The sequence below is a fragment of the Monodelphis domestica genome, chromosome 4, assembly GCF_027887165.1.
Source record: "Monodelphis domestica isolate mMonDom1 chromosome 4, mMonDom1.pri, whole genome shotgun sequence".
Classification (NCBI taxonomy): Eukaryota; Metazoa; Chordata; class Mammalia; order Didelphimorphia; family Didelphidae; genus Monodelphis; species Monodelphis domestica.
In genome coordinates, this window is record NC_077230.1 from 373,331,630 (window position 1) to 373,343,989 (window position 12,360).

Genomic DNA, 12,360 nt, shown 5'->3' on the forward strand with positions numbered 1-12,360 from the left:
GTAACAATATCAGAGAGCTGCCTAGGGTCCTGACTGCCTAGAATACCACAGCCCACAGATGACACAGAAAAGACTTTAATCTGAGCACTCCCAAGTGCTCAGTGGCCTGGCTCTATTTCCATGACATCTTGAGAGCTTACAATTTATTAAGGGGCTCAAATATGTACAAAAGCAACTATGAAACAAGGTAGAAAGGGATCTAGGCAAAAGGGAAGCCTGAGTAATCAGAAAAATGTGAGGAGAAAATGGATTACTTTCTACTAGGAGGGGAAGGCAAGATGTCATGGAGGAAGGGAGCACCTCAGCTAGGATTTTAGTAGGAAAAAAGTATAAAAGAAAGGTGTTTGGAGCACAAGAAATGGCCTGCAAAATTTTGAGGAAAAAGATTAGAAGATGAAACTCAGGAACAATTAGCAATCTAGTCTGGCTTAAATGTAGAATGTGTAAAGAGAATTTATTTACAACAATGCTAGAAAGGTAGGTTGGAGCCAGACTACCTAAGGTTTCAAATGCCAGGCCCTCATTTTATCCCATCATAATGAGAAGTCACTGAAGTTTTTTTGAGCAAATGAATGCCATGCTCAGGATCAGACTTAGAAGATAATTTCAATAGCCATTTGAAAAATAGCTTGGAAGAGAAAGAAACTAGAGGTGGGTAGATCCACAAGATCACCACACAATAGACTGGGGGGAAGTAATAAGATGGCGGCAATGCAAGTCCTAAGAGATGGATTGGAGAGATACTATGAAGGAAGAACTTGGCAAATGACTGGATATGGGAGATGGGGAGGACTAATGATACAAAGAGGTCTCTACTGTTTCTTGCTAGATGACAGAAGATGGTGGTGTAGGAATGTAAGGGATAAGGGATAGAGAAAAATTCATAGATTCTCTTTAAGAGGAAAGGAGGAGAATTTAGATACAAGCCCTGGGGAGAAAGATTCCAGAAGAAGAGGAGAATCTTGGTATTTGACTGTTTTTAACAGCCAGATTCTGGCTTTCCACTGAGCTGGAAGGAGGATCTTTTGCTCTGGCATCCCCTGGGAAGAATTAATCTTGTGGAAAGGTTAGGGATTCCTGGGTTGGAGAATTTGCCTTGGAGTAGACTGCCTTTTCCCTGGACTACAGAGATTCACCTATCTGAGAGTTATGAGTCAGAGATCCACTTGGCTAAGGTAATCCCAAGGGTTTGTCACCTGGGACTCTGAGTTATCTAGGAATCCAACCCCAAGCTTGAGAGGGGATTCAGGCTACTAGTGAGTCCTGTCTCCTTAGCCTTCTTAAAGACAATGTGGGTAGCTAGATTAACAAATAGTCAGATAGCATTTGGGTTTTTAAGTAAGAGCTGGGAGTGGATAGGCAGGGCCTACAGAGGCAATGAAGAGTACCTTTCGCGAGGTGTGTAGAAGGTGGGTTGAGTCTAGATCTGAAAGGACCCTTTCCCTTTACTCCAATTATTAAAATAAACTTGGTTTCAAAAGCCCAAGGGTTTTGTGCTTTGCTGGCCCTGGGGAGGTCCCTAGGTGGGTGTTTCTCATCTCCCATCCATCTAGGCCTTTCCCAGAACAATCTACCTCCCTGTGGAAGTAGGCATATCTTTCAGTGAGGTCACAAAGAATAACTGGCAATCTGGAAGAAAGTGCACATTTGGGTAGGAAGAGATATGATTCATTTCAGACATTTAAGTTTGAGTTGCAATCATGACCGCCAGGTAGAGAAGTTTATCACGCAGCAGGAAATGCAGGGATGGAGTTGAGGAAAGACATCATGACTAGACATACAGAATTGATAGTCAATGGCAGAGATGAATTATTTCCCCATTAAAGTCATGAAAGTAAATGAAGAACCCAAAAAAAGTTGTGGTAAGAATGAGGGCATTAGGAGAAAACAACATTATGAAAAGTGAGGAAGGAAAGAATATCAAGTAGTCAATAAAGTCAAATGCTATGGAATGGTGTCAGGAGTAAGTCCAAGAAAAGAACACTGGATCTGGCCATTAACAGGTACCTGGTGACCTTGAAATGAGCAGTTTCATTAGAGATGAAAGCCAGGCTAAGGAAGTTGAAGAGTGAGTAAAGAAGTATAGGCAGAGGAATACAGACAATTGGCAGTGAGGTGACTCACTGGATAGAGAGCCAGACCTGGAGATGAATGGTCCTGAGTTCAAATCCAGGCTCAAATACTTCCTAGCTATGTGACCATAGGCAAGTCATTTAACTCTCATTGCCTAGCTTTTACTGCTCCTTCTGCCTTAAACCAATACATAGTATTGTTTATAAGACAGAAGATAAGGATTGAAAAAAAAAAGAGTAGAGCCAATTTTATGTATTTCAGTAAAAACATCACTTTAAGAAGTAGCAAGCTGAAGGGAAAGATTTTTTTTTTAGAGTAGGAGAGACCTGGGCTCATTTTTAGGGAAAGGAGAAAGAGCCAGGATATAGGAAGGGGATAATGAACATATAGAAAAAAAGATGAGAATGGATCTAATTGAGTATGAGAGGATTTAGCATTAGCTAAAGGAAGAGAAAGAGTAAAAGATGAGTAAATATAGAGGTTCCAACATGGAAAAAAAAGGGCAGATGAGAAAGCATATGGCAGATGGCCTCACGTCTTCTCAGAAAATTTGAAGACAATATCAATGGCTAGGAGAGAAGGGTAGAATAGAGTTGGGGGCTTAAAAACGGTTTTCAACTTCTAATCTAGGGAGTGTGGTTTCTAGAAAGTTCATCAGAAATGAAAGAGGAAACTGCCATACAATGAACCAGTTGAGGTGGGATGGCAGGAATTTGTAATCATTTCTTGCACAACTTTGTACCTTCTGAGAAAGCTCAACAGTTTGGAAGGAGAAAAGGCAGATGGTGAAGGTGAGGCCATATTAAGAACTACAAAGACAAGACAAGGGAAGGACAATGGAATATAGAATTGAAGAGTGGAGGGGACTACACTGTCAAGATTGGCTAGTTGTAAGTTTTTTAAGTTATTTCAATGGTCAGAACTATACAGGAAGGAAAGACATTAAGTCAGAACAGAAATAAAGGACTAAGAAAATAGGAAAGGCTAATGATTACAGGATCATGGATTTAGAGCAAGAAAGGTCCAAAGAGGCTATCAAGTCCAACCCCCTGATTTTACAGATAAGAAAACTGAGGCACAGAATGCTAAAGTGATGTGGTCTGGGACCCATGACTAAGAAGTGTCTGCAATAGGCTCTGATCACAGGTCTTCCTATGGCTGAGTCTGGAAAGCTATCTACAGCATGCTGCCTCATTATGGTCATAATTGAAGGGCTTCTTCTGAGGCAGAAATTATGTCTACTTAACTTTTGGGAAGATGGAGGCAATGACAAGAACTCAAGGTCACAGAGATTAGTCCACAGAGCTGTAATGAGTCTCCTACCTTTAGACTCTCCGTCCAATGCTATTTCTATTAGGCCATGCCATAAGGCTATCCAATTAACAGGGATAAGCTTACCAATGCAGCTTTTAAATGGTGTTACAGTGTTATGGGTCTTAAAATGCTGAGTTGGCACATCACTGCCCCTGTCTTCTTTGGCTGCTTCCTCTTCTTCTTGTCTCCAGGCCTCTTGGTTGTGTTCTTCAGCATCTCTTGTTCCTGGCCTTTCTGGGAAGCGGGCACTTCTAAGAAGCGCTCGTGCACGCATAAGAGTATCCAACTCTTCATAGAAAGGGCAAACCCCTGGAGGTTGGCTGCTCTTAGCTTTCCGGTAACTTCGTAGGAGGTTTTTGAACCTGTAGCGACACTGTTCTAGTGTTCGGAGGAAACCCCGTTGGCGCAACCGCTCAGCAATGGCACGATACACTTGGCTGTTCTGGTGACAGGTCTGAAGTTTTTTGGAGAATGGAGACTCACCAAGAATGGCAAGGAAAATCTTGGTTTCTTCATAGCCCCAGTGCACACCTGCTACCAGAAGAGAAGGTTTTAGAGTTCTCAAACCTAGAAAGGGTCATCCTGGTAGGTGCCTGGTAGCCTGGAGGAACTCCCCTGGGCCTAGGAATAAATGCCTGTTAAGCACATGAGGAATTGTGAAGAAAATGAGATGACATGGGAAAGGAAAAAAGAATCAGCACTTTAGAGCTGGATGGGATCTATGAAACTAGCTAATAAACATAATCCCCTCTACAGGAGGCCTTCCACTAGAGGTGAGATGATTATTTGTCAAGGAAGTTGTAGAGGGGGATTCATGCTTCAGGCTAGGTCCCCTTCAAAGTGCCTTCCAGTGCTAAGATTCCATAGTTTTAATCCAAGCCCCTCATTTTAAAGATAAAGATACAGAAACTCAGAAATACTGAATCCAAGGTCCAACAGCCTAAGTGGGGATTGCTCCACTCTTTGTATTTATATCCCCAGCTCCTAGCACATTGCCTACCAAATGCATATATGTATACACACCAGACACAGTGCCATATATGTGGCAATGTGTATGTGTATATACATGTATGTATTGTGTATGTGTGTATACACACGTTCAATAAATGTTCACTGAACTGAGTAGAGTATGATACCACTGCACCAGCTTGCTATATTTAGAGACTTTAAGCTTAAGGATCACAAAGGACCCTGAAATACTTCTATTCATGCCACACCAGGGTCATAAAGTTGGGGAATATTAGTCTACACTATATATGTTATGGCTATTTCAATACAGTTATTTTTTAATCCTAAACTTCTGGAAGAAATAAATATTTCTAATTAACTTGCTTTGTGCAAACCCTATCTTGGATGATGTATGAGATTCATTTTTTTGTAAGGTTTGGAATAGAAGATCTCCAAGATCTCCTTCCAACTTTGCAATTCTATGATCCTGGTCACAATTTAACAGATTTTTTTTTATAACCCTTACTTTCTATCTTAGAATCAACATTAAGTATCATTTCTAAGGTAGGGGCTAGGCAAAAGGTATTAAGTGACTTGCCTAGGGTCACACAGCCAGTAAGTGTCTGAGGCCAGATTTGAACCCTCGATCTCTCAACTCCAAGTCTGGCTTTCTGTCCACCAAGTTACCTAGTTGCCCCTGAAAACTGAATAGATTTTATGTAAAAAGGAGAAAGAGTGTAAATGGGGATTAGTAACTTCATTTCAGAGAAGCTAGGATAAGGAAAAATACTCATGTGTTCTAGGTTATGCAAGTAGTTACCAACAACACATCCTGAAAAGGGAATGAAAAATAGCAGGTGGATTCAAAGTCAAGAGACTGGGATTCTAAATCTGTTATGATACTGACTAAAATTAAGTGATGTTGGAGCAATGGCAACTTCTCAAAACCTCAGTTCCTTCAACTGCAAAATGAAGTGGCACACCTAAATCCAATTAAAAAAACATTTATCAAGCATTCATGTGTGCAAAGAGCTGCATTAGGAGCTAGGAAATTAACATGTAGACAAAATGTGGTCTTCACCCTCTTTATGATAGAGAATCTTTAGGGCCACTTCCAGCTCTAAAGGGCTTCAGTTCTAACATTTGATTTCCCATAGGCAGGACACAATTCACTAGATTATAATTCCTTCTGCTTCCCCACCCCAGGCCCTTTGTATGTATATATGGATTTTCTGAGGGAAGAAGGGGTGGATTTGGATTATTAGAGGGAGACAAGACAGGGGAATGAGCAGTTGAGGGGAGGAGAGGTGCAAGGATCCTAACAGAGTCTTACCAATGCGACTTTGGAAAAAGGTTGGGCCACCAGACATCTTGGGTCCCTGTATTGGTTCTTCAATGACCACCTCATCCCCATTACAATCTTCAGCTGTCATGGCCTCTGTAGCTGCCTCATGTTCCCAGCTCCCTTCTTCCTGCTCTTCTGTCTCAGCATCACTATCCCCCAACCTGGGGAGACCTGCAGCCTCCTCTGAGATGTCTGCAGCTCTGACAGCAGCCCGAGCCTTCACCAGAGTGTCCAACTCCTCATAGAAAGGGCAAGTCCCAGGTGGATGACTGCTCTTGGCTTTCCTATAATTTCGTAAAAGGTTTTTGATCCTATATCGGCACTGTTCCAGGGTTCGCAGGAAACCCCGCTCTCGCAATCGCTCAGAGATGGCCCGGTACACAGGGCGGTTTTGATGACAGGTCCGGAGTTTTTCAGAAAATGGAGACTCGCCAAGTATTGCAAGGAAAGTCTTTGTTTCCTCATAGCTCCAGTGTACCCCTGTGACCCTCATGTCTTCCACATCCCACTGTTCCTGTTCTGCCCAGGATTTTACTTCCTTCCTGGAGGATGTCTGCCCTAGTCTCACTTGTTCTTCAAATGTACTATGATCTCCAGGGTTCTCTCTTTTCCCAGAGTCCAGAAGGTTTGGTATACATGGATCTCTTCTTTTCTCTGGCCAGGAGATCCTGCTAGGTTTCAAAACTGGAAATCCGGTTCACAGGGAGGCAAAAAGGAGAAATGATAGTTTGTGTAGGTTCCTAAACTTTCCCAAAGTTCAGCCCCTTTCCCTAACAGAGGCAGATAGAACATGACCCCATAAGAATAATGACGATGGTGGTGATGATAATAGGTGGCATGCATAAAGTGTTTAAGGTTTACATACAGTACAGTATCCTTTGTGTGGATGAGGAAACTGAAACCGAGAAGTTAAATGACCTTCCAAAGGTCACAGAGCCAGTAGATATCAGAGGCAGTATTTGAACCCAAGACCCTCCTTTCTGCCAACCACACTATGCTGAGGGAACTGAGTACACATCTGGTCTTAGGGGACAAGGAAAAGGAATTGTTCATTAGAACAACTATAGCAAAATCTCAGTGTTATGCAAGAGACAGAACACTGTGCTGGAAGATGGAGCTCTGGGCCTGAATTCAGAAGATATGGGTTTGAAACCTGCCTGTGGCACTAACTGGTGTGACCTTGCCAAGACACCTCTCTGGGCTTCTGCTTCCTATTTGGGACCAATGACCTCAAAGATTCCTTCCAGCTCTATATCTGGGATCCTCTGAGTCCAGACCTGGTTCTACCACTAATTAGCTATGTGATATTGGCAAGTCACTGAGCCTCTCTAGGTCTCAATTTTCTCTTCTATAAAACAAAATAATCTCTGAAAAATCTATAAAAATCCTATGATTCTTATCATTATGGCTTTTAAACTTAACCAGTCACTGCCTAGCTGAAACTCTCAGAGTTTATTTTTCTGAGCATTTCACTTCTTTTTTTAATATAATATTTTATTTCTTTCCCTGTTAACATGTAACGAACATTTTAACATATATTTTCCAAAATTATGAGATCCAAAGTCTCTTCCTCCCTTCCTTCCCTCCCCATTCCTTGAGATGGTAAGCAATTTGATCTAGATTATAAATGTGTTAGCACTTCACTTCTCAAAAGAAAGATGGCAAAAGACAAGAAAACAAACTTTTATTGGAGATATAGTAATAATGAAGTATTTTCCACCTCTCAGCTTCCCTGGCTCTCTCCACATCCTTGCTCAAATCAAATCCTACTTCCTATAAGAAGTCTTTCCAAACCTCTCCTAATTTTAATGCCTTCCCTCTATTGGTTATTTCCAATTTATCCTGTGTATAATTTGTTTATGCATAGTTGTTTTCATGTTGTCTCTCCTAATAGATTATGAGCTCCTTAAAGGCAGGGCCTGTCTTTTGCCTTTCTTTTATATCTCCACAGTGCTTAGCACAATGCCTAGCAGAGAGTATTTAATAAATGTTTATTGACTGACTGGATGATTAGAGTGTCTTGGAGTCAGCTACCATCTAGCCCTATGGTTATCTCACACCTAGAAAGTAATCCATGTTTGAAATGATAATTCTGAAGCCCTGAAAGTCTATTCTGGTCACATTTCTCAACTTTCTTGGGAAGAAAAGTGGACTCAGATTTCTAAAATATTTCCTACAAGAGCTGAAAAAGGGTTATAGAGATAAATAATCCTTGAATAACAAGAAAACTCCATTAGTCTGAGACTTTTACTTCTTGAGTACCTGATTAAACAAAGTTTGATGACATTCTATTTCTGGATACCCAGGGAACAAATATTCTGGGGGCCCATAATAATAGACTATGCTAATATTAACTCTATGGACAGCTAAGGTAGTACAGTGGATAGAGTTCTACACCTAGAGTAGGAAATACCTGGGTTCAAATTTGGCCTGACACTTCCTAGCTCTGTGACCGCTGGACAAGTTACTTTGATTGCCTTGTTCTAGCCTCTTTCGATCTCAGCATACTAAGACAAAAGGTAAGGGTTATTTTTTTTTTAATTTAACTCTAAGGAGTGTGCTGTTCAGGAAAGTCCAGGAGCACAAATGATGTTACATTTAGGATTACAGTATTTAGAACAAGAATTTTAGAGATATTGACTAGAAGATTAAAAGAGACCACTCTCTCAACAGAACAGAAGCTTCCTGAGGGCAGCAATAGCTTCATTTTTGCAATTATATCCCCAGCATCTTGCATATGCCTGACATATAATAGACTCTTAATAAAGACTTGTTGATTGCTTCTGATTAAAAAAGAAACAGAAAAAAAAGATATGCTATCATAAAGTCTTTGGCAACAGTATAAACAAGGAAGGAAAGAGATGGAAGAAAGTCAATGGTAGAAAGAAAATTCTTGTAGAAACCAAATATTCTCATAGCAGCACTTCTGTAGCAGAAAAGAAACAGGAAACAAGAGAGGTACCCAATTATTGGTTAAATAATATCTGGTATATGAATGTAATGGAAAACCATTTTGTCACAAGGAACAAATGGGAGAAATAAGGGAAGACTTCTATTAATTGACACAAAATGAGGAAAGTAGAACTTGAAGGAAAATATACATGACTATTACAATATAAATGAAGGCAACATAACTGGGATAATATAATGTCCATTATCAATGCCAGATAACTGACATGGGTATGCACTGCCTTTCTAATGTTGCACACATTCTTGGAATCATGGCTCCCATATAAGATTTTTTCTTAACTTTTTTTCTCTTATTAGGGAGCAGATCATGAAAAAGAGAACTTATTTAAAAACAAAAATGCACTAATAAAACCCTTTTAAAAAAAGAAATAGAACAAATTAAGCAAAGAAAAGTTCTGCTTAATAAAGGGGAATAGTTTTGTGAGTTTTGAGGTTGAGAGTTTATGAGGCAATGGGGAGGGGGGGGGTCAAGGAATATAGTTCCATCAGCTCCAGCTCTCAGAAGAAAAGATTATATGTAAATCATTAGAGTAAAAGCGATCCTTTGTGTTTCTTTCCAAGATAAATTCTTCCCTAGCAAAAGCTTTGGCAAGTTCAACCCCCACGATAAAGTGTCTGACTACAGGTAGCAAACTAAGTATAAGTCAAAGATCAGCTTGTTATATATCTACCAAACTTTCTTGATTTGAAGTGCCCTTAATATATAAGGAATTTTTTCAATGCAGCCTTAGGTAAAAAGAAATACCTAATAGCTCCATCTATTAATAAGTTATTAAGTTGAAAATTTTAAATACATCATTGAACCCCCCATCACTGCCCAGTTTGGGAACCTCAGGATGTTTGGGGCAGTTTGGCCATGATGCCCATAAAACAGACAAAAGTTAAAGATAGGACTCAGTGCTGTACATCCTAAGCCTCTTTTTCAGGGATAGTGGCAGAAAACTTCTAAAAATATCACAGTTCTCAGACCACTCACAATTTGTGGTACCCTTAATCTATAATCTCTAAGAGTTGAAAACCTGACACACCACTTGAGGTGTGTCCACCAGATCCACCCTGATGTTCTCTACCATAAACAGAAGCATGATAATAACAAAGGTATATACATTTGGAAAGATGGCAGACAGGTATACATAAAGGGAAAGCTAGAGCTAAGGTTTTCCTTAAAGAAAGGGGCAAAAATTGGTGCATTTGGCTTCATTACACAACCAGAAGTGAAAAGAAAACCTTTTCCAAGTGTTCCTTGCCCACAAGCAGCAGGAACCTCTCCCTCTGGACCTTATGGGACACTTTCCCCCTATCTCTCTAATAAGCAAATGCTTTGTTTTATATTCTAGTTATCTGTAAAAGTGTCATATTCCCCTTGAGCTAGTTGCTGACACACTGGTCAGAGTACTGGGCCTGGAGTCAGGAAGACCTGAATTCAATTCCAACCTCAATCACTTAACCAATTGGGACCCTGGGCACATCACATACTCTCTAATTGCTTCAATTTCCTCAACTGTAAGATGGGAATAATAATAGCATCTACCTTTTACTGGGCTTATTATGAATCTCAAATGAGAGAATAGTTGTTTTCAAAAAAGGGCACTTGGCACATACTAGGCACTCTAGAAATGTTTATTTCCTTTGTAAACTCTGTGAAGGCAAGGACCTGGTCACAAAGTTGGTGTTTAATAAACATGTGAATTGGATAGTCCTCTTATACCCTATAGTCAATAATTCTGTGCTAATGAAAGAAGAGACCAGAGACATGGATGACCTAAAAACCAACCATCTTTAGAGTCCCATAACTAACAAAGATGTTAAGAACATGAGCCCCCTGAGTTTCATTGTTCTTTGGTTCTTAAAAAGGATACAACTCAGTTGAATAAAATGACTTTCAAAAAGCATTTTGTTCTGTGCTGCATCTAAGAATTCTGTTATCTTAATATATACATGGGAAATACCTGATTTCAAAAGAGATCCAAAGCCTTCCCAGAAAAACCATAATCATTTGAAAAATCAGTCCAAACACTCACATGGGAAAAACAAAGTGAACAAAAACATGCATGGTGGCTAGACTATTACACCTGGTTGAGACACTACCAGAAAAGCCTCACTGGAATGTGATAGTGAAACCTTAAAATCAGTTTTATCTTTTAAAAACATTCAATTTTTCAAATGAAAATAAGTCATTTTCAAATTTTTTTGTTTGTGTTTTAACTAACTTTTTTATGAAAAGAGGCCATATGGCATAGGGAATAGTGAGCCAGGCCCAAAGGCAAGAAGGTCTTATTCAAGTTTCCTCTCTGCACGATCCTAGTTGTGTGACCCTGAGCACATCCCTCTGGGCATCTCTCAAAAACTAGAAGTTCTACAGAAGGATCTGAGCTGCATGAGGAAAGATCAAATTAATTAGCATAGCACCTGGCACACATAGGTGCTTAATCAATGCTTCTCTTCTCATGTTCATGGGTGAAGGGAGTTTCTCACCAAGGGTTCTCTACCATGATGAAGCCACAGGTTAGAACAACACTTTTTTGAGTCCCCTCCTCCCTTAAAAAAATATGTCATTCCTGAGTCCAGTTTCATGGCCAATACCCAGGCAGACCAAAAGAACCTAGTCTGGCTGGGGCAGGTATCTTATCTAGGCAGGCAGGCAGGAAACATAAAATAAGTAGCAATCCCAAGTGACACTCAGCAGCCTAGGAGTTTATTTCATACTTAGATAAAGGTGAACCCAACATTGAGATTAAGCTGCCAACAAGGACCAGACTTTATAGCATCAACAAAAAGAGCCTTAAATTTGGTCTGGTCAAGAAACCTGTGACAGTTAAATATCATTAAGCCTGGTGATGTCTTCTGTGTGAGAATTTTACAAATCCTTGATCCAATTCCTCCACCAATCAACATGGCCAGTGGTTAACGAAGTAACTGAACTTGGGCAACTCTGTAGGGACTCTGCCATTAAGGCATATGGATGAATCACAGTAGAATCTCCAGAGAACTCCTGGTACCTCCCTGATGCTCCTAATTACAACCTGGCTACAATTCAACTCATTCTTCTTACAGAAAAACATGGAGAAAAGCCTTTAGAAACCCCAACACCTGATACAAAAACTTTTGTGAAAGTTACATTGTGAATTAATCAGAATGCTCAATTTGCCTGTGAGCAGTAGCACAAACCACATATTGGATGATGATGATGATAACATTTATGTAGCTCTTTATGGTTTTCAAAATACTTAATATATATTAGCTCATTTGATCCTCCTAACAACACTGATGTAGGTACTATTATTTCAGTCATTTTACAAATTTTAAAAAAAATGAGGCAAATAGAGATTAAGTGACTTGCCCTGGGTCATGAAAGTACTGTATGAAGCTGTATTTGAACTCAGTTCTCCTTGACTTCAGTCCCAACATTCTATCCATTGCACCACCAAACTTACAAGGAAAAGAGCTGGGAAGGTCAGGAAGGAGGAGAAGGATGACAAATAATCCAGTCAGCTTCCTAATATTAATAAATTGACCAAAAATAATTAGTCATGAGGCACTGGGAAGTAAAATTTAGATTAGGAAGCAGACGGTTTAGAACTAACTATAAAGGACCTTAAAGATCTCTTAGCAGCCTATCCCTTTCAGAAGCCCCTTTACTTAAACGTTGTCAAAATATGACTCAAGGTCAAATGGAAATGTTGGAGTTCAATTAAGGATCAAAGCATATC

General features: G+C 39.9%; 1 protein-coding gene across 4 annotated transcripts in view; it reads right to left on the reverse strand.

Moving 5' to 3' along the window:
• LOC100032742 (zinc finger and SCAN domain-containing protein 20) overlaps positions 1 to 12,360 on the reverse strand; it is a 30,043-nt gene that overhangs the window by 3,700 nt on the left and 13,983 nt on the right. For 2 of the 4 annotated variants that reach the window (XM_007492968.3, XM_056795336.1), the window contains exons 6-7: positions 5,669 to 6,364; positions 3,472 to 3,918 (exon numbers count right to left, since the gene is read on the reverse strand). In XM_007492968.3, the coding sequence (XP_007493030.2) occupies positions 3,472 to 3,918; positions 5,669 to 6,364 (1,143 nt within the window). Of the gene's footprint in view, positions 1 to 3,471; positions 3,922 to 5,668; positions 6,365 to 12,360 lie in introns of all 4 variants that reach the window. The other 2 variants (XM_007492966.3, XM_056795335.1) reach the window with 1 other exon arrangement.